The sequence below is a fragment of the Phalaenopsis equestris genome, unplaced genomic scaffold (genome assembly GCF_001263595.1).
Source record: "Phalaenopsis equestris unplaced genomic scaffold, ASM126359v1 Scaffold000240, whole genome shotgun sequence".
In the NCBI taxonomy this organism is placed as follows: domain Eukaryota; kingdom Viridiplantae; phylum Streptophyta; class Magnoliopsida; order Asparagales; family Orchidaceae; genus Phalaenopsis; species Phalaenopsis equestris.
The window spans coordinates 132,302-152,715 of record NW_018164682.1 but is presented as its reverse complement, the minus strand read 5'-3'; the positions used below and the strand labels follow the sequence as shown (position 1 = coordinate 152,715).

Below are 20,414 nucleotides of genomic sequence, written 5' to 3'. Positions count from 1 at the left end.
CCCTTGTGTGGTTGTATTTTCTTTATGAATTCTGAGTAGTTTTCTTTATCATTAACTTAAAATGATGAGTGATTAAATGTTTAAAGGAAGTTGTGTGAAGTATTTGACTTCAATGTTGGAAGAAGTTGTGATGATTCAAGACATTGCACTTCATTTACTTCTTGATTTGGTCAATTAAGATGTTAATATCTGTTGTGAGAACATGTAAGATCCGAGATGGTATTGTCTCAGTCAACAAATGGTTAGAATCACATATTGATTTCATGAATGAGAATGTAATTTATGGGGTTGAGTGCAAATAAATAGGGAAATACATTTTAAAGGGTGTAAAATTAGAGGACCTTAGAGTGACAGGCTAAAACCCCCGATTTGATTTATAGTTTTAGGTTTTTCTACAAGATGTTAGCCCCCAGGTGGAGGGAGAAGAGGGATATCTAGAGTGAGAGCTAGTATCTTTCATGTCTAGTTGGTCTTCAAGACTATTCAAATTATAGATTAATCAATGTTCTTTATAGCATCTCCAGTAATGGTAAAAAATATTATTGCTTCTATTTGGCACAACACATTTAGTATACTTTCACAACTAAATTTCTATATTTATCATTGATTCATGATAAGAAAAAAGATATTTTACTTATATTGCCTTCATCTTACAAGTATTTTAGTTAAGTTAATTAGTTGCTTACTTTATTTTCAATTAAACAAAAAATTACAAAAAGAATTGAACTTTCATTCATAATTTAGCATCTTAAATTCGAGTAAGAATATAAATTGCTAAGTATTTTGTCATCTAGAAATAATCCTTCCCGTGGGTTCGATATTCGGGACTTAATCAGAAAAGTTTTATATTACTTGATAACGATATGTATACTTGCGTAGTATCTCATATTGAAATATTATAACTGCATTCTTATTTGCTTCATAGTAAAAAATTTACCTAGCCTTTGCTTTGGATTAACTTTTTTTGCAACCGTTGCAAATTAAGAACATCTATTAAGAAAATTAATCACATACATTGCATTTCACTTCTATAATTATAGAAAGTCGCGATCACTGACCACCTAGCTATGTGATTGAAGTTACAAGATTTCCTTATATTTTCTCATATTAACCTTCAATCTAGGCATCGTTAATTAATAATTAAGAATAAAGTAATGACCAACATTACTTTTTGATCAAGACATATTACTTATGAGTTTCTAATAATGTTATTTGAGTTGAATAATGTTTCTACTTCATGGAGTTGATAAATAGAACCTTTAGATTCTTTTTAGATTATTTTGTGATCACATTCAGATACCTTAATTTATTTTAAGAGTGAAGAAAAGTGTATCTGTTATCTTAAAAAAAACATTAGATATCCTTAAATAGAATAAATTCTATGTAAAATTTAATAAGTAATATTTTCTATTTGATTATTAATTATTAGATATAATATCGGCCAACTTTTTATCTCATTTTTTAATGAGTGGGGAAAATTAGTTAAAACTCCACCCTTCCTTCTGGTCTTAGGATTTCTCTTTGATGGGCCTTAGGTGTTCGCTTATAGACTTTAGTGAATGATTAACTCAAAATATATTCCCCATCTCTTCGTTTTAAATCAACTCATATTGAACCAAAATTATTAACAACAATTAGTAGCTCAATACTAAGTTCATTCTTAAACAGGCAAGGTTAACCTATTTCATGCTCAACTAGGTTCAAGTCAACAATTGGGCATCCTATAGAGCTTTAGTACCTAGTGGGCACAAATTGAATCCAATGCCTTAAAACCTATTTTAATGGTCGTAAAATCTCTTTAGGACTCTCCCTGGAGTCAAATTAATTGAAATCTTCGCAACAAGTTTTTATCAACAATGTCATGGGATGCAACCTCCATCAATTTTCACAACAAACTTTTACATAAAAATTCTTCAATACACAGATGTAACAAAATATATAACTCAAACTTCATAATTTCTACTATGAATTTAATTGTAATGATGTACACACTTGTGCCTTGTTTTTTTTTTTCTTTTTTTTTCTTGCATATTTTTTGGATCATAGTATCGTATGTACACATTTTGTGCAATTTCTTAAAGTCAATTTATGGGCTATACACTCTTGTGTGCATGTATTTTTGACAAATTCATTCAATTTTTATGTTATAAAATATTATGTGTAAATTCTTATAAACATGATGTCAAAGTTATAAAATGCTTCCATATATACTTTTGTAATGTTTTTCTATTTTGTATTATATATATTTGTATATAACTTTATAAAATCAATTTTAAGGTAAAATACACAAAATACATCTGCATGGATTTTTTTTTTAAACCAATATGTTGCTTCCACCTTTTATACTATGTAGATATATGCAACTTTATAGCTCAATTTTAGTCTTATAAACACAAGAGTGTCTTCTTTTTCCTTTTTTTGGCCAAGTCTTCTAATTTTTGTAATATACATAAGTTTATATAAGGTTGTATGTAACTATGAACAAGTTTTTATTTTTTTTATTTACCTTTTTAAATAAATTTGTGCTTTTTTTGTTATGCAACTTTTCCTAGCCTAGCATAAATGTTAAGGGTTGGTGCTCATGATTATAGACATTTTTTTAAAGCTCTAGCATACTTCACTTTACAAATAGATATCTACGAAGTTGTAAACTTAATTTCAGAGTTATATTTTTGCATATTTGTCATTTTTTTAATTTTTTTTTCCTATTTTTTATTTTTTATTGGGTGACAAGCTCATTTAATTTCTTGTATTATGTAAAATCATATACAACGTTGTCAGCGTAAATATTAAGTCTGCCATACTTATACATGTGTTTGTATTTTAAGTATATTCTTTTAGATTCAATATATAAATAATTATATATAATTTAATATGCTTAAATTTCAATAATTTACATTTTGATTGCTTATATTTGTGAGTGTAAATGAAGAGTGGAAATGATGATCTCTCTTCTTGCTAGGAAAAAATAATAAGGGGCCCAAAACAAAATCCCTTTACAATCATTTGACACCTTAGTTATAATTGATGGGCATCCCCTTTTATTGTATGGGGATGACTATGAAAAGATAAAAAAAGTACATTACATACAAAACATTGATTTCTACCTCATTAAGAACCTTTCAGCAACGAATCAACTTAGATTATATACCCCCTACTGGGAAATCAACCATGATTGGGGGTGAATCTCTTAGTTGACTTTAATCAGGTCAATGGTTTGCCTATTACATATCAGTCGTAAAATGGGTTGCCTTTTGCACTTTAGCCTAGGTGATGAGTTGTTGCAAAAGGGGCGGCTTAGATCAAACATTATAGGATTATGCTCGTAATCGAGTCTAACATGTTGCCCCTTGTCATGTTGGGTTTGCCTGTTTGTTTGGGTGGATCTTGTGATGTAGGGTTTACAGGTTCATAGTACACGCACGTGTATCATTGTTTTAGAGTATGTTGTTATATTTTCTATGTTAATTTTGGCCAGTTACATATGTGCAACTCAATTTCTATTTATTTATATATCTGGCACCTAAACTTCAAATTTTAGATACAAGTGATTTTATTGATGCATGAAAAAAGAATATTTTACATTTTTAGTAGTTAAGATGGTGGAATTATTATGTAATATGAAACATTTTGATGATAAAAATGTAAAGAGAAGTGTTAGATACATAAAAATATAGAAATTGGGTGGCATCTATCTAAATACCTCTTACATATTTGATACCTAAACTTTGATTTTTATATTTATGTCACTCAAATCTTTTACATAACATCAAAAATATCACTATTTTAACTTTCAATACACATTTTCGTGAAGGGTGAAATACACCTTTTCATACCTAGTATGTATGTAAAAATTTAAAATCAAGTGCTAGATATGTAAAAACATAGATATTGGGTGGTATCTATGAAAATCTCCCTTCTCAATATCTTACACCATTGTTGCGTGCATAGACACATCGCATTATAAAATCACTTTTAATGCTATTGAACACAAACAATGGAAGAATTTACACTTGCATGCATAGACACAGCTTGTTAATCACCCAAACTTCAAATTTTACATTTCTACCACTCAAAAACATCCAAAACATTAAATATATAAAGTTATGAGTGATTGAAATATAAAATTTAAATTTAAAGTTTTGGGTTGTTTATATGTAAGAACTCAAAAGAAAACACAAAACTCAAAAGAAAAAACAACGGTCAAAAGGATCCATTGGCATAAAGAGGAACTTGTACTATTCGGGGGAACAACATAAGCGCACAAGCTGTAACATCATCAGATTTAAAATTTGACATAATCATTCAGCTTCGGTGAGATGGAGAGCAAAAACATACATATATGCGTCCATTCCCATAGGAATGCTTCTCAAATAAGCATACAAAAGTTACAGACACCACAGAGCAGGTTTTACACTTCCATGACATAATATTAAACCAACAAGTATTTATATTTTTCACATAGCAAACTCATTACAAACATTACACACAGAATCATAGGGTCCATTGAAGTCTTCTTTCATCAGCCCATGGCATATTTCTGGGCCCAAGCTCTCGCGGTCTCCTCGTATCGGCTCCTCTGATTCTTGTAAATGTGAGCGATTTCGGGGACGAGGGGATCATCGGGGTTGGGATCTGTGAGCAGAGAGGAGATGGAAAGGAGAACCTTTGATATGGTGAGTGCGGGGCTCCACTGCTCCTTGAGAATGTCCAGGCAAATGCTTCCATTAGAGTTGATGTTTGGGTGGTAAACCTGTGGAAATTTTATCACACATAATCATGATAGAAGGTTGTTGCTGCATGATATAAACTTCTGAGATGACAAAATTATGAGAACATTGAGAATGTTAACTAAGCTGAGAGCACAAGCGACAGGAAAGGTAAGACGGAAATATAACTTTTTTTCTGTAACAGTAACATCAACTGGTGGAAATTAAAGAACAAATGAAAAGAGCATAGTTTGTAAAAATGGTGAAAATTGATCTACATCAGTCATTTCAGATTTGCTTTAATTGGAAATGAAAAAAAAAGGAAGATTTACAGAAATACCACTCAATTTTTATGTATTTACATATCTAACACCTACATTTGACTTTTACATAAACACCACAATACTTGTGCATGAAAAAGTATGTTTCATTGTTTAAAAGTTAAAATGGGGATACTTTTAATGTGATATGAAAGATTTCGGTGGTATAAATGTAAAAATCAATGTCTGGGTGTTAGATATGTAAATATGTAGGAATTTGGTGGTACGTATGTAAATGCAAAAAAAAATATGGCCTGGTTGAATTTTTGTTCTAGTAACTAATTGTGTTGGTTGGTAATTGAGGGCTTGAAGGCCCGGCATAAATCTCAATATGTTTTACAAAATAATATACAACAGATTTTTGTTTTTTTTTTTTTTTCATAGTATCGACGTAATGTCAACATCCCATGAAATGGGGTTACCATCGTGGTAGCTTCTGTGAGCCAAGTTTGATGTATCTATTTCCTACAACAAGATCTCCCTCTCGGTTTGCCTTTGCAATCTTAATCTCAGTGATATATATTAAATGGGTTGTGATTCCACCGAAATTAAATCCTACTTGTAGAAAGAACGAAGTTTTATTTAGAAGTAAATGAAAAACATAAATTTTGTGTTTGTTTTATTTAATTCTCTTTCAAAACTATGGTAATCTTCCACTTAATATAATTATGGTTTTTCTTTCCCTCTCGTCATTGCAAACTATGGTTATATGCTCATTAGGGCTTCAACTAATATGCTGAATTGTGAAACTCCCCTTTGAATTCATCCACTTGCTAGCCCAGCTGTGACACGCATCTGTTGTTTCCTACCTAGCACCCGCCCCGAGCCTACCAATCTGCACTTCCAAGCTAGTTCCATGGATTTCGCCATCTTTCTTTTTTTTTTTCCTTTTCACTTTGTGATTTTTAATGCCATCACCAACTCATGAAACTATTGTAATTATCCTTCAGATACTAATCCCATATTTTATATGTTTCCTATTAGAAGGTCTCCAAAATTGTATAAACATTAAACAATTGTTGGAATGAATAGTCAAAAAATACTCTCCAATTCCTGTTATAATATCAACAGTCCCAAGATTTTTTTCCTTTCTTTTTTTTTTTTTTAATTATTGAATCCTTCATCGTTACAATACCACAAACATCCATCACTTTTTTAATTGTAGCTTTTGGTCACTACCTCAACACATGTCTTTCCTTTTCTATTTGTCCATGTATTGAACCGTAGTTTCCCTCCCCATGGCAGAAACAGCAATACCCACAGAGCCTTGGTATTGCGTTTTATTGAAATTGAGAAAATAAATCAAAATCTAATGGAAAACTAGAGAAACAGCTATTCACAATACTAGTTGACTGGAAAGAATCATTTAAAGTGATTGTGATCGATTTGGAGCGTTCGTAAAGGAAGAAAATTAGGACATTTACACAATATAGTTAAACAAAAGCGTTCGTTAGGAACACCAAAAAAAATCTATAGCGAGCTTACAATCCCCAGACAAAATAGTGACTAAAAAAAAAACTACCACCTACTCGTTATTATAGAAGTTCTCCTTTTTCAAAAATAATATGCTAAAAATACACCAAGAAAACACCGAGAGCAAACATTTTTAACTACACCTGCATCATAAACTAGTTATCTACAATGATCCTCAAGTTCAAGAGTCCTACATTTTTCCTTAACAAATTCATTCCCATGTTAATACCTCAAACATCATTACTTTTAAAATATTTAGAAATGTTGTTGTAGTCTAGACACATTTCCAAAGTAAAAGAAAGTTGATCAATGAACAATTTGATAAGTCTTCATTATTTATTCCCACAAAAATATATAAATGCAACCATTTCCCCACAAAAAGGTGAATGGGTCCAATGATGTCACTAGAATGAAAAATATCATTATCTTATTATTGTCATCAAATATCATTTGCAAATTGATTCTTCACTGTTAGATTATACTTATTTTCATGTCAACAAAAAAAAACACACACTCAAATCGAACCTATTCCATGATTATTTCCCACTCAACAATTACAGGTTTACTAAAAAAAAGCCTCAATCAAAGCAAGTCAAATCAATTATTTGAATCAACAAATGAAACCATTGAGCTATAAATAGAGATACTTCAACTAAACATAATATATAGTTTTCTTTATTATAAGAAAATCTTCATTATAATCACCAATACTTTCTTACGATTATTTCTATCCCTAAACAAATTTATAAGTCTTTAAATGATAAGAATTAGAAAAATGCTACAAAAGATAGAATAGGTGACCAAAAAATAAAACATGGGAACTAGTAAAGTTACTAAAATTTAAAATAATAATAATAAAGGTACTTATTGTTAAATAAAAATCTAATTGTTCACTAGAATGATGTAAATTTAGACCAAGGAACAAAAATTTTACTCAAACATATAATGGATTATCATGAAACTTTTACTCCAATAGCTAAAATAAGCAGTGTTAGAATTCTCTTCTCATTAGCAGCTAACTAAGAATAAAATATACAATAACTTTATGTGAAGAACTTCCTACATGACAATCTAAAGGAGAAAGTATATATTATAAAGTTTCAACCAAGATTTGGTTCAAATACATGATAGAAGTTATGCAAGATAAAAAATATATCATATGGGTTGATAACTTGAACCAATCTCTAAGAGAGTTACTTGGAGGTTTCTTTATAGTAATGCTCAACAACAACAACATAGTCCTTAATCCCACTACGTGGGGTCGGCTACATGAATCATTTTTCTCCAATGTGTCCTATTTAGTGTCATTTTCATTTAGTTCAAATAAATTAAGATCATTTTTTATACAATAAGCCCAAGTCTTCCTAGCTCTATCTCTGCCTTTCTTAACATAAGTCGATCTAAAACATCTACTCTCCTAATCGGATCATCAGATGATCAACGATTAATGTGACCAAACCATCAAAGACGGCTCTCTCTAATTTTGTTCGTCACTGGAGCTACACCAACCCTATCGTGGATATATTCATTTACCATATTGTCTCTAAGTGTAAAGCCACTCATCCACCTAATCATTCTCATCTCAGCAACACTTAATTTAGTATGCTTCTCTTTTAAAGAGCAACATTCAACGGCATCAAACATGCAGGTCTCACCATCCTCTTATAAAATTTTCCTCTCATTCTAAGCGGTACTTTCTAGCACAAAAACAGCCCGAAGCATTCCTCCATTTCAACCAACCAACTCAAATTCTACTATTAAGATCCCCATCTATATCACCATTGTTTTGAGCAACAGGCCCCAGATATCTAAATTGCTCACACCTTTTAATAATTTGATCACCCAAAGTTACACTTCTATCACTAGAGCTACTACTACTAAAATTACATTCCATGTATTAAGTATTAGTTCTACTCAAATGAAGGTCATTAGACTCCAATGCAAATCTCCATAATTCAAGTTTTTCCTAAGCTTTTTCTCTTGTCTTATCCACGAGAAGGATATCATCAGCAAAAAGCATACATCAAGGTACATCCTCTTGTAAATGTCCAGTGAGACCATCCATAACTAAAGCAAAAAGATATGGGCTTAAAGTCAATCCCTTATGTAATCCAACAGAAATAGGAAAATATTTGGTCAATCATCCTCCAGTTCGAACACAAGTAATAGCTCTAGTATACATATCTTTCATGACTTGAATATAACTCATATCAACACCTTTCTTCTCAAGAACGCTCCAAAGGACATCTCTTGGAATGTTATCGTAAGATTTTTCTAAATCAATAAAAATCAAATGTAGATCCTCTTTATTATCTCTGAACTTCTCCATCAAACCTCTCAACAAATGTATAGCTTCCAAGTAATACTTAACATGGGATAAAAATAAAATCAAGGAGATCACACATTAGTCATGCAAAACACACATTTTTAAAGAGAGTGCTACCACTATTGGCTTATATTGATGGCATTATCATTACAAGTAGTAACTTCAAAAGAAATTAAAATTTTCAAGAAATATTGAATAAAAAAATATAAGTCAAAAAATTAAACAAACTGAAGTCCTTCCTTGGAATTGAAGTTGCATACTCTTCTCATGGACACTTCATACCAACATAAAAAAGAAAAATAGATCAATTAAAAGAGATGGGTAAGTTAGGATGCAAGTCCATCAAAAGCCCCATTGAATTTAACTACGAATTAGAGATGCTTTAGAGAACACAATAAAAAAAAAACTCTTATAAGAAAATGCTTTAAAAACTTACCAATTTATCACGTATTAGACCTAACATTGCTCACATTGTTGATGTGGTAAGTCAATTCATAAATAATTCTAGTAGTGTTTTAGGGAAGTGAATAGAATTCTATAATAATTGAAAGGATCACGTGGGATCGCAATTATGTCCGCCCTACTGTAATCCCACGAAGCTTCGCAGAATAGCGGGGCAGACGGCATTGTGATCCCGCGTGATGGAGAAGAAAGCGAATCGCAAACCCTCACGATCTAGGGGTTGCTTCGCGTATCTTCCGCACCTGTCTTCTTCTGGATTCTTCTTACTTACCCACTCCTCTTCCTTTTGTGTAGAAATAGGAGGCTATAAATAGTTGTCCCCTGTGTGTAGAAGGCAGTTCTAGTAGAGTTGCTTTACAATCTTTTGTGTGGAGTCTCTTCTCCCTTGTTAGGGTTGTATCCGACGACAGGTAATGCTTCAGTTATATCTTGCTCCAAGGTAGTGTTAAAAACTTTCAATCACCTTCACTTCTTCTCACCGACCCTCTTTTCTTACCTCTCCACTAGCTGCCTACCACCCTCAAACGCCTCCACCACTCTACCGCCACTCCCACTTCCTCCGCAACCTTGTCGTCCCACCTACCTACAACCAACAAAACACCATCACCACTTAAGCAAACAACCACCCAACCTTTCTCATCTTGCCCTGCCACCCTGCCGATGCTACCACCGCCTTTGGACACCTTCTTAAATCCCTAGCCGGAGGATTCGCCTATTATTGTATTTCATTTCTATTTTAGTCAGGTTGTAATCATATTTCTATATTAATAAATGTTTATTTTTGTTCCGCTGTTCTTCCTACTAGCTCTGGTATCATATACTCACTAAATGATTATCCAGGGTAGTCTTTCAAAATTTATCAAGCAGGCTTACAATGACAACATTCATTCATTCGCTTGATGGGTGGTTTGAAATGCTCCACTGAATTCTCCCAACAGCTAGCCCAACCTGCCTGCTAGTACTCCGCGCAGCCTCCCTGAGTTCACTGCCATTCCAACTTTCCAAACTATCCCCACAGAGTTCATCGTTCATCATGCTTTATTTCTTTTTGCTCATTGCAACCTCATAGATCCATGGTTTTTATGGCATCACATTGATATGTAAAATTATTATAATTAATTGATAATTATTATAATCTTATTTTGTATGTGTTTTATCAGAAATACTTTAGGATTACATAAATACTACATAAATATTGGAACAAAATATTCAATTAATTATGTTCATGAATACTTTTTTTATTCTACCAGTTAAATTTATTCATGATGAATAAATAATAATATTATACCTCTTGCAATAATCAATTGGAGCAAATATAGAATCAAAATTCAGAAAACTAATCTATATGTTAGGGATAAGTTTAATTATGATGGAATTTCTTAATGAAAACTTTGGAAATTTTCAATTGATGATAAACTAATATTTGAAATTATTTTACAGCATATTAAATAAATAAATATAGTTAGAAGTACAATTTTAATTAAAGAAAACAGAAATTATGTAATGTCATCAGTACATTTATGTCTCATAGTGTCACTAAGGCATATTTAAGCATTCTTGGGAATGATGATCAACAAAATATAGGTCTACAAAAGTTGTTTCCAAGTTTATTTTTAATAAATTAACTAAATAAATGATACCAAGCAAAATAATAATAATAATAATAAACAATCAAAATTGATACCTATACAATGCGATTGAAATTGATAACGAAAAAGAATTTAAAAGGCTTATAAAAATAAGTTAAGCTTCCCTTCACACAAATAAACACATTATCACCATCCTGACTAAACATAATACAGATTAAAATTAAAACCATTCATAGAATACCAAGTCTTTTTTGTTTTTGAGAAAACCAAATATAAGTGGTTAGCCCATCTTAATTTTTTTGCACCACATTATCATTATTATCATAAGTACCATCATTCACCATATTCCAACTGTTGGGGACTGGCTTATGAAACCTTGCTCTTCATTCATTTCTATAGAAACTTAGTTGACATAATAAAAATAATTCGTGACTTATTAGCACAAGTTCTATACATATCACCATAGGTTTACTCATTGTCCATCATAATCCTTCCATTATTAGTGCATTTTCTATCCTCCAATGAAAAAAATCTGAACCAACTAAGTCTATTCTACATTATCTCAATCATCCGTAAATCCATATATAATTCCTTAAATGCAACTGTTTACCATTCAATCTTATCTGCTTTAACTATACCTAGCCTAATATTTTCATTCTACAATATTCAACTGAGTCACCATAACTGCAAGAACTCAACAATGATACTCATTTCACATAGTCCATCTAATTACAGCTTTATAAAGTGTATATTTGATTCTCAATTATATTCTTTCATAGCATAAAACAGCGAAAGCACTTCTGTAATTTGAACACCCAGCATTAACTTTAAAGTTATATTCTCACCAATACTTTTCTTCTATACAATAGCTCAAAGATATTAATTTAACACATTCAAATATCACATATTTTCTAGAAATATAAATCAGAATTATCAATTTTACGCCCACTAAAATTCCATGGCATATACTTGATCTTTAATCTACTTACCCGAAAGCCAGTGAATTTCAGAGAATTCCTCCAGAGTTCAATATATCCATTTATGTCAATAAAGACTCCACTGATTAGAGCTATCATTTGAAAATAACATAAACCATGGAACCTCATTTCATTCTTTTAAGCAACTCCATGACCAATATAAAAAGATACAAACTTATGTAGCACAGACACTTAAATAATTGGTAACTCTAGTCACTCAAAAACTACGTAGCACCGACAATTCTAAAAAAGTGATGTACCCATGTTGGACACGCATTGGACACCGACACTTGTTCGATACGCCCCCACTAAAAAATATATGTCTGAATTTTTTTCAGACCTGGACACATCTGGGAGATGCAAGCTTAACACAAATTTGATAAAATGTGACACGGGTATTAGAAAATTATAAATATAAATACAGCCTTAACTAGGTCTCATGGTTGAAACCACACCAACTCTCGTCATATTAAAGTTTCCTCTAACATTCGTCAAAATCAAGCATCGAATGTGCATTCAATATTTCTTCAAAGCCGGGCATTAGTAATTCTCTCTTTGTAATCATAGGATTTTTTAAAATTCAGCAGATAAATTGGATCAATTCTTTTGAAATATATTCCATCTAATTTTAAAAATTAATGTTCATAAGCATGAGGTTTTATAATATAAATTAAATTTATGAAGTTAAAATTTATTCTTGCATAATTTGTGTTGTAATATTTTAATAAAAAAATAATGAAAAAAATATATATATTTCATATTAATTATTAATTAAATATAAAAACATGTTCACGCCGTGTTGTGCCCTATTTTTTTCATATATGTCGTATCCCCATATCATATCGTGTCCGTCTTCCCATACCTGTTTCTGTGCTTCATAGCACAAGAACTAACAGATTTTATTCATAGATAACATCAAATAGACCTTTGGCACAACCTTTTCTCATTAATGCATATCAAACCAATTCTCAAGGTTACTTTTTCATGAAATGACTCGGACAAAAATACCTCCAATGTAGCCTTTCGGAGAAAACAGAAATTGATTCTTCAATACCAAATGCTGTCTTGAGTGTATGATAAAAATCAGGAACTTTTACATTAGATATGACAGGTATTTTCTGCACCACCGTCCAGTCTACCACCATTTTGAAAAACGGAGCTGCTATTTGAATTGAGTTTGTAGGCATCCAGTACCATTTTATATGAAGATGCAGATTTCAAGTAGAATGAGAATACGGAAAAATCAAAAAGGATAGAAATCATTTTACTAGTTCATGAGATAAATGCCGATATAAGTGCATTGACATAGTCACATTAACAATTTTTTAAACCTAAATTGACAATTAAACTAAGTTCATGTGTCCGATATATTAAACTAATTCAAAATAGAATTCATGGAAAATTCTTAAATTTTCAGTACCCACTTGGTATCCATACAGGAAGCTACAGATTTTAAAAACACTCTCGCAAACAGCTTTTTAAAATCATGTATGCGTGCAAGAATAGAATTTCCGAAGTATGAATTTTTAAAAATATAAATAGTTCTGCTCCCGTTTAGAATTAGCATTCCAAAGGTTTTTTTTTAATTATTTTTAAACCTTCCTCAACCTTGATGCGTGAACCATAATTAAGACTCAACTCAATCAAACCAAAAAACTATTCAGTATAACCTTATTTAACTGCTAAATTTTGCGATACAGCTGATATTACAAATAGTCAAACACACAATTAAGACTATAATTTTGAACTACTTAATCAGATATGATACAGTGTAAATAATTTTATTCAGATTTGGTCTTAGCTTCTTTTTTGTGTTCTCATCACCCTTACAGAGTGAAATTTAGTGGTACATAAAAACTTGAAAATACAAAATGCTACAGTTATTAGTAAAACAGGAAAAACAAACACAATGGTGCAAATAGACAGTGATAAAATAAAAACAATGCTAGCATATTAAAATCGGCCATAAGAATAAAAAACAAGCCACCGTGACAAGGAAAACTGTTAAAGAATGTACTTGGAATGAACATACTAAAAAAGTGCCTTTTCACTCACCTTGGTCTGAAAGTTAACCTTAGGAGGCTTGAATGGGTAATCCGGAGGGAAATGGATCTTAATAAAGAAAACCCCTCCAGCATAAGGGCTTTCAGATGGACCCATAATAGTTGCCTGCCAATGAAACAAATCTTCGCCAACAGGCCCAGCACTGCACGATGTTGGAGGATCCTTCTGCAGATCCTGAAGCTCCTTTTGGATACGCTTGCTAGCCATTATGCCACCTGGTTTTAAGTAAAAAATAAAAACTATAATTCAGCATATACTGTCAATGAAATTATAACAATTGGTGTATAAAGTATGCCATTCATAGCCCACTCAATGAACTTAAATCAATGCAACCAACAGCGACAAAAAATATAGTAATATTTCAAAGGGCAAAACAAAGTAATCAGATTATGCAGTTTTTACAATAAATAACATAATAAAGCATGAAAAGATAAAGGGATCAGCGTAGCGTTCCAATCTAAGTTCATAACAGCTGATTTGTATTCCAACATAAAATAGAAGTATTCATTTTTATAAGCCAACATGCCAAAAAGAAGGATTCTTAAGGTTTTGTACGCCAACAATATGTGGGCAAGCCAAAATTATTAATAAAAAATGATGGTATATGCAGCAGCATTTACAATAAATTGAATAGTAGATCCAGAGCAAGTGATCACCAATTGCCTCTTTTCAAATAGCTTTATTGTCCCTCCCAAGAGGAGAATTTATGCAATGGATGTGCACCATTTATTGTTTTAGATTATATTAATTGATTAAAGATTAATGGAAACAAGGTAACCAGGTCAAGGATCTCTCCGCCCAAAATATTCAAAAAGCAACCAGTTACATGGTTTTCAAAGCCTGCTGGATCGCTAGTCATCCAGATTTGTCAACTGAAGTAGCAGCAAATTTTTTGCCATGTGTCTGTTTTAAGCAGAGATATACGTAAAATCCTTATAATTAGCTCCTATGAAAGGGCAGCATTGTTCAAGTATTATATTTAAATCGCCGTGGTAATCATTTCCAAACCTTCCTGCAAACCCTTTCTCTGCCATGCTGTCTCCTCTCAGCAGCAAGCTAAAACAAAATTTTGGAGCAGCATCTATGTGCATTTGCTGCGATCAAAGTGTAGGATATGGTTTTCAGAAAGAATCATGCATGATGTATACAACGGAACCATCAAACCAAGCATACTTGAAATGCAACCATCCTGGCATGTACACATAGGTTAGGCGAAACTTAGAAATTTCCACCAACGTTTGCAATTAAGGCATGGCTACAAAGAAGAGGCTCACAGACATCTATGACAAAATTGGCTGCAACCTATGCATGCATATCTCATTTGGCTGGAACCAGGTAGGCATGCCTGGTTTGGTTGCAACCTACGTCAAGGACTTCTTTCTTAGCATATGGATGAGATTAAAAAAAGGGGAAATTACATACATTACACTCAATTCCTATGTACTTACATATCTAACATCTAAATTGGGCGGTATATATGTAAATGCCCTAAAAAAAGTGTGTCAAGAGCACAAGATCACTGGTCAACAATTGCAGGACAAGCGCATGGGATCCTGTATGTTTCTGAAAGAAGATTCTCATGTCAGTGAGCTTACAATTCTATAAAGCATACCATCGCCAATTATTGTCCTTGCCGGCGGGAATGATCAGACAGCTGGAGGAGAATGGTCAGCATGGAGAGAAAAAAGATACCTAGTAAGATAATTAGGTTTTGGTTAAGATAAACTTTTCATATCTTCTTAAAAAAGGAATGCACATTATAAAGACTTCAATGCCAAACATTTTTTTTTACCATTTATATAAAAGGAGTGACTGGTTTACTAATTTAGCTGGTTATATTGAATCTATTTTTGGCTTGGAGCAAGTTTGGATTGAGCCAAACGAGTAGACTCACAAGCCAAATTTTTGGCCCGATTAGATCTTCAAAGCCAATTAGGAGCTGAGCCTAATATGTATATTTTTTTAGTTTTAATATATACATAGATGAATATGTAAGCATATGATAGTTGAAATATGCATATATGTGTATTTATTATTTTAAAATTGAAAAAAGGTAAATTAAGTGAATTCAAGTGGACTGATATCAAATTTGAGCCAGCTTGAAATCAGCCTGATCCAAACCAAGCAAGCTTGAAATCAAATCAATTAGATCTACAGGCCAACATAAATAGGTTCTATCAAATTTTGGGTTGGCGCAGGATCGCACAAAATCAAACTTTTCTCACCCTTAGTTGTATTGTTAAGCCAAGCCACGTTTAACGATTATGCCACTTCTTCCTAGTTTTCATCCAGCTCTTCGCAGTCCCAGCTCTAACAAAATGTGATTTGTCAATTTTTTTTCATTGACCTGATTCCCTGATCATTGGCCTCCTTTGCATATGCATCCCATTAGGTAAAAAACTCGGACTTTCTATTTTTTAGCATTTCACGGGTGCATTAGTCAACGCTTCTTCACAGACACTAATTGATAGGAGCATCATATAGCAGATGCATCCTCTCAAGTAAACTGTAGAGGTACAAGATTGCTTACAAACTTTAAAATCAACAAGACAAGTCTTAATCAATCGATCTACTTGAAGGCTGTCAAAAGTAAAATATTTCAATAAAAGAGATTACTGAAAAAAGGAAAATGATATACAGAAGCCTTAGAACAGAGAATAATGATATACAGAAGCCTTAGGAAAGTGAACTGGTGAAGTTAATATGACTGAGTGTACATGAGTCCCAAAATAACATATTAAAAATGCATTGTCAGCAATAGAAGATAAGTCAAATAATTCACAACAGAAGAAAACCAAGACATTACAAAATGCAGATTAATAAACTTAGAAATCATGGAAAATATCACGGCAATTATGCAAACAAAGTAAACTCCTATGAAGATTTAAAAGCAAATTGAGATCTATAAATCTCCCATGTAGCCTTTCTGTCTGCCATTATTAGTTATGCTTTAGGGAACATGGAAAATTCAATATCAGATTATGTAGATGAAATAGAATGATGAATTATAAATGACAAAGCAAGTTAAATTAAGTCTTACGCTAGCTTAAAATCGATCATCAAACTTGTACCATAACTGAAGGAATTATACATACAGCTTACACTTATCAGATTGAAATTGGAAAGAGAGATTTTTTTCAAGCAAAAACTATTTTACATGCTTCAAAAAATTTACACCTCACCCCGCTGGCTGACATAATATCAGCTTGAGCAAGTCTAAATTAAAACCCCAAAGAAACAATTAATTCCAATCAAACTTTAGAACTCCATAATTCTTATCATTCAGTCAAGGTGCCATCCTTGCTTTGAGTTATCAGATGGCTTCAAGAAGAAAACCTCGTAAGCTCATTCAAATTTTGAAACGTCTCATCAATCAAATTCACACAATATAAAAGACAGCCTTATCATGTAGCCTAAGAAAAATGAGGCAGCATCCATACATAACCAAAAAATTGTAATCTATGGCTAATCAGAATAGATATCTGATATGACTCTCCACAAATTTTCCACTAAAATAAGGGAACAAAACATTTTTATTTCAAAAACACCAGACAACTCAGCACGAATACATAAAGATAACACAAATACATAAAGACAAGCATCTACAATTCAAGAGATAGGCAATCTCTCCCAAATCCAACAATTCAAGAGGAAGGAAATCTCTCCCAAATCCTAAGCCTAATACTCAAAGACAATAATCTCATGCATAACCTAACCCTAAACATATTAGCCATAATTATACTAAATGATAACAAATAATAACAGATTAAATTGCACCTAGGTTAATAAAGACTAAATTGCCCTTAGGCCCCAGTGTAACAATACTCCCCTCCCAAAAAGACACATTATTCTCAAAGTGAAAGATGAGAATGTACCTCCTCCACCACTGTCTTCTTTGTTTCTTCATCCTCTATCTCCTTATCACACACTGTAAGAACCTGTGATGTTCTATTCTTGCAATGGTGTCCTGGGACAAACTTCTCATCACAAATAAAGCATAGCTCATTGGCTCGCTTCTCCTGAATCTCTATGTTTGTAAGATGCTCGAGTGTCGCTTCCGGTCGTGACCCATTATTCTTGTCTCATGGAGACTCCTGCTAGACTTCCACTATTTGAGTTTTTGGTATCATCATGGTTGTAACATTTTTGCACAGTGCTCCACCTGTGTCGCTCCTATTCGCTAGTCTATTAGATTTTTATCTTCAACCAACTGCATTAATTCCATAGTTTCTCACAGTCTTCACCATTTTAGCAAACGAAGTGATGCTCGAATTTGTGGCTTCAAACTTTCATGAAGTTGCCTTTCAACTCTTTTTCTGATATCACTTTCAAACAGATGAATACCACCCAATTTTCTCCTATACTTCATGACAAACCCTTCCTGAACCAGTGCCAAAAACTGTTCATGTAAATCTCCTTCCTGAATGGTTCAGAAACGTTCCTACAAACAATCTTTAAATTCCTCACACACACGAATCGGGTTTCTAGCCTCCCTCCACCGAAACCAAACTAAAGTTTTACATTCCAAACATGACCCTGCTACCATGAGCTTCTCATTTAGCCCATTCACTGTGAAATATCACTCCACCTGGTACACTCACTCATATGCATCTTTCCCATCAAAGATCGGCATCTTCAACTTTCTAACTCTAGTAACGCCACCCCAACTTCTTCTCCCTCTAGTGTTTCCCCCGATGTATTTAGGGTAAAATTCCCTCCATCAAACATTGCAATACCCCACTCTGGCTTCCCTCTTTCCATCTTTATGCTCCTTCGTACCTCTTGCATGACCCCTTTTCCATGTTTCGACCCCCTCCATCGAAAATCTCCTCCACCCCCCATCGATGGTTCTTGATGATGGATGCTTTCATCCTTATGTTCCTCTCATATGATTTTTTTCCCGATTGAACCAAGAATTCTTTAGTTAACCCATGGTTAGGGTTTGCAAATTGAATCTTCGACAGAGTCTTTGATTGCATCTCAATAAGTTTCCCCATCATCTCCTCCAAGCCCTCGAATCAATCCTCAAATATGTTTTTCATGGATGAAAACCTATCGTTTGTGGAGAAAAAAGCTTCTTCTATAATGGAGAACATTTCTTCCATCTCAGATATGATTCGGCTCATCTCTTCCTCCAATTTATTCTTCAAATCATCTATTTACTTGGTTGTCATTCCTTCGAGTATGATTTTCAATCAATGAGGAATTACTCTATATTGAAATCTCATATTTCGCGGCACAATCAGGTTCAACACAAATCTCTAGAAATCACACAAAACTCCAGAAAACCGCGATTTGGAATTCCTGTATGCGAGTCTGCGTGAAACTCTGGACACCATGATCCTTTGCTGGTTTCTGTTGTATTGCAAGAAACTCCTGTACATTATATTCTTGATCAAGAGGATTTGGTGCGCCCGAAACCTGTGATCTCCTGGTTGATCTCCTAAGAATCAAATGTTTTAATACCACTTCATACGATTCTCCATGGATTTTTCACAGAAATTAGGGCAGGGCAAAATATCTTTTTATTTCAGAAACACTAAATAACACAACAAAAATACATAAAGATAAACACCTACAATTCGAAAGGTATGCGATCTTTGTCAAATCCTACAATTCGAGGGGTAAGAAATCTCTCCAAACCCTAACCCCAAAACTAAAATACAATAATCTTATGCATAACCTAACCCTAAATGATAACAAGTAATAAAAGACTAAATTACCCTCAAGCTAATAAAGACTAAATTGCGCTTAGGCACCAGCGTAACGATATCATAGGAATCATCATAAATAGAACCACTAAAAAAATATAAAGATAGAACCAAATGCCATTGTCCAATAAAGAAACTAGTACCAAACTACAATTGAAAAACATCAAATAATGTTAAATTCGAACTCCCAACAAAAATAGATAAATTCAAATTCCACCGCCTAACCACGTAGTGCATTAATCTACCCAGCTTGAAAAAAGTCAACTCCAATTAGTAGAGCTTTTTAATATTTATCAAAAAAATCAAGACATGAGTATATAATGACAACAAAAATGATCTCTAGAATTCTACTATCAATAGGGGATATAATCTTATCTTATAGAATAGCCTCAAAAACAAGTTATGTAGAAGTATCTAATAAAGAATAAAACGTGGACCGCTAAGAGGCAAAAGAAGGGAAGAAAATAAATAAGAATTCAGTGAATTGGATTAGCTCATGAAAAAAGGTTAAATTAGATGTATTGGAAAATTGGATTTATGATATATTTCTTGGAATTTTCAATTTGTAGTCAGTAGTCCAATGCATTCAAAATTTAAAATGATCGTGTCATCCTTGTATCCAATTTCTTAAATGTTGTGAAAAAAGCCTCTCTAGACTTAAATGCACCATAATTTTAGAACAATAACCTTTAAGTAAGTCTTAGAAAGTGAAATCTTAATGGAATTAGAGACAAACAAACCACAATTATAATAAGTTTATATATATATATATATATGTATATA

General features: G+C 32.6%; 1 protein-coding gene across 2 annotated transcripts in view; it reads right to left on the bottom strand.

Moving 5' to 3' along the window:
- Positions 1 to 4,291: 4,291 nt before the first annotated feature.
- Positions 4,292 to 20,414, bottom strand: part of LOC110024009 (ubiquitin-conjugating enzyme E2 11-like) — a 20,978-nt gene continuing 4,855 nt past the window's right edge. For both annotated transcript variants that reach the window (XM_020723712.1, XM_020723713.1), the window contains exons 2-3: positions 13,912 to 14,135; positions 4,292 to 4,753 (exon numbers count right to left, since the gene is read on the bottom strand). In XM_020723712.1, coding sequence (XP_020579371.1) covers positions 4,523 to 4,753; positions 13,912 to 14,127 — 447 coding nt within the window. In that variant the 5' untranslated portion in view covers positions 14,128 to 14,135 and the 3' untranslated portion in view covers positions 4,292 to 4,522. The remainder of the gene's footprint in view (positions 4,754 to 13,911; positions 14,136 to 20,414) is intronic.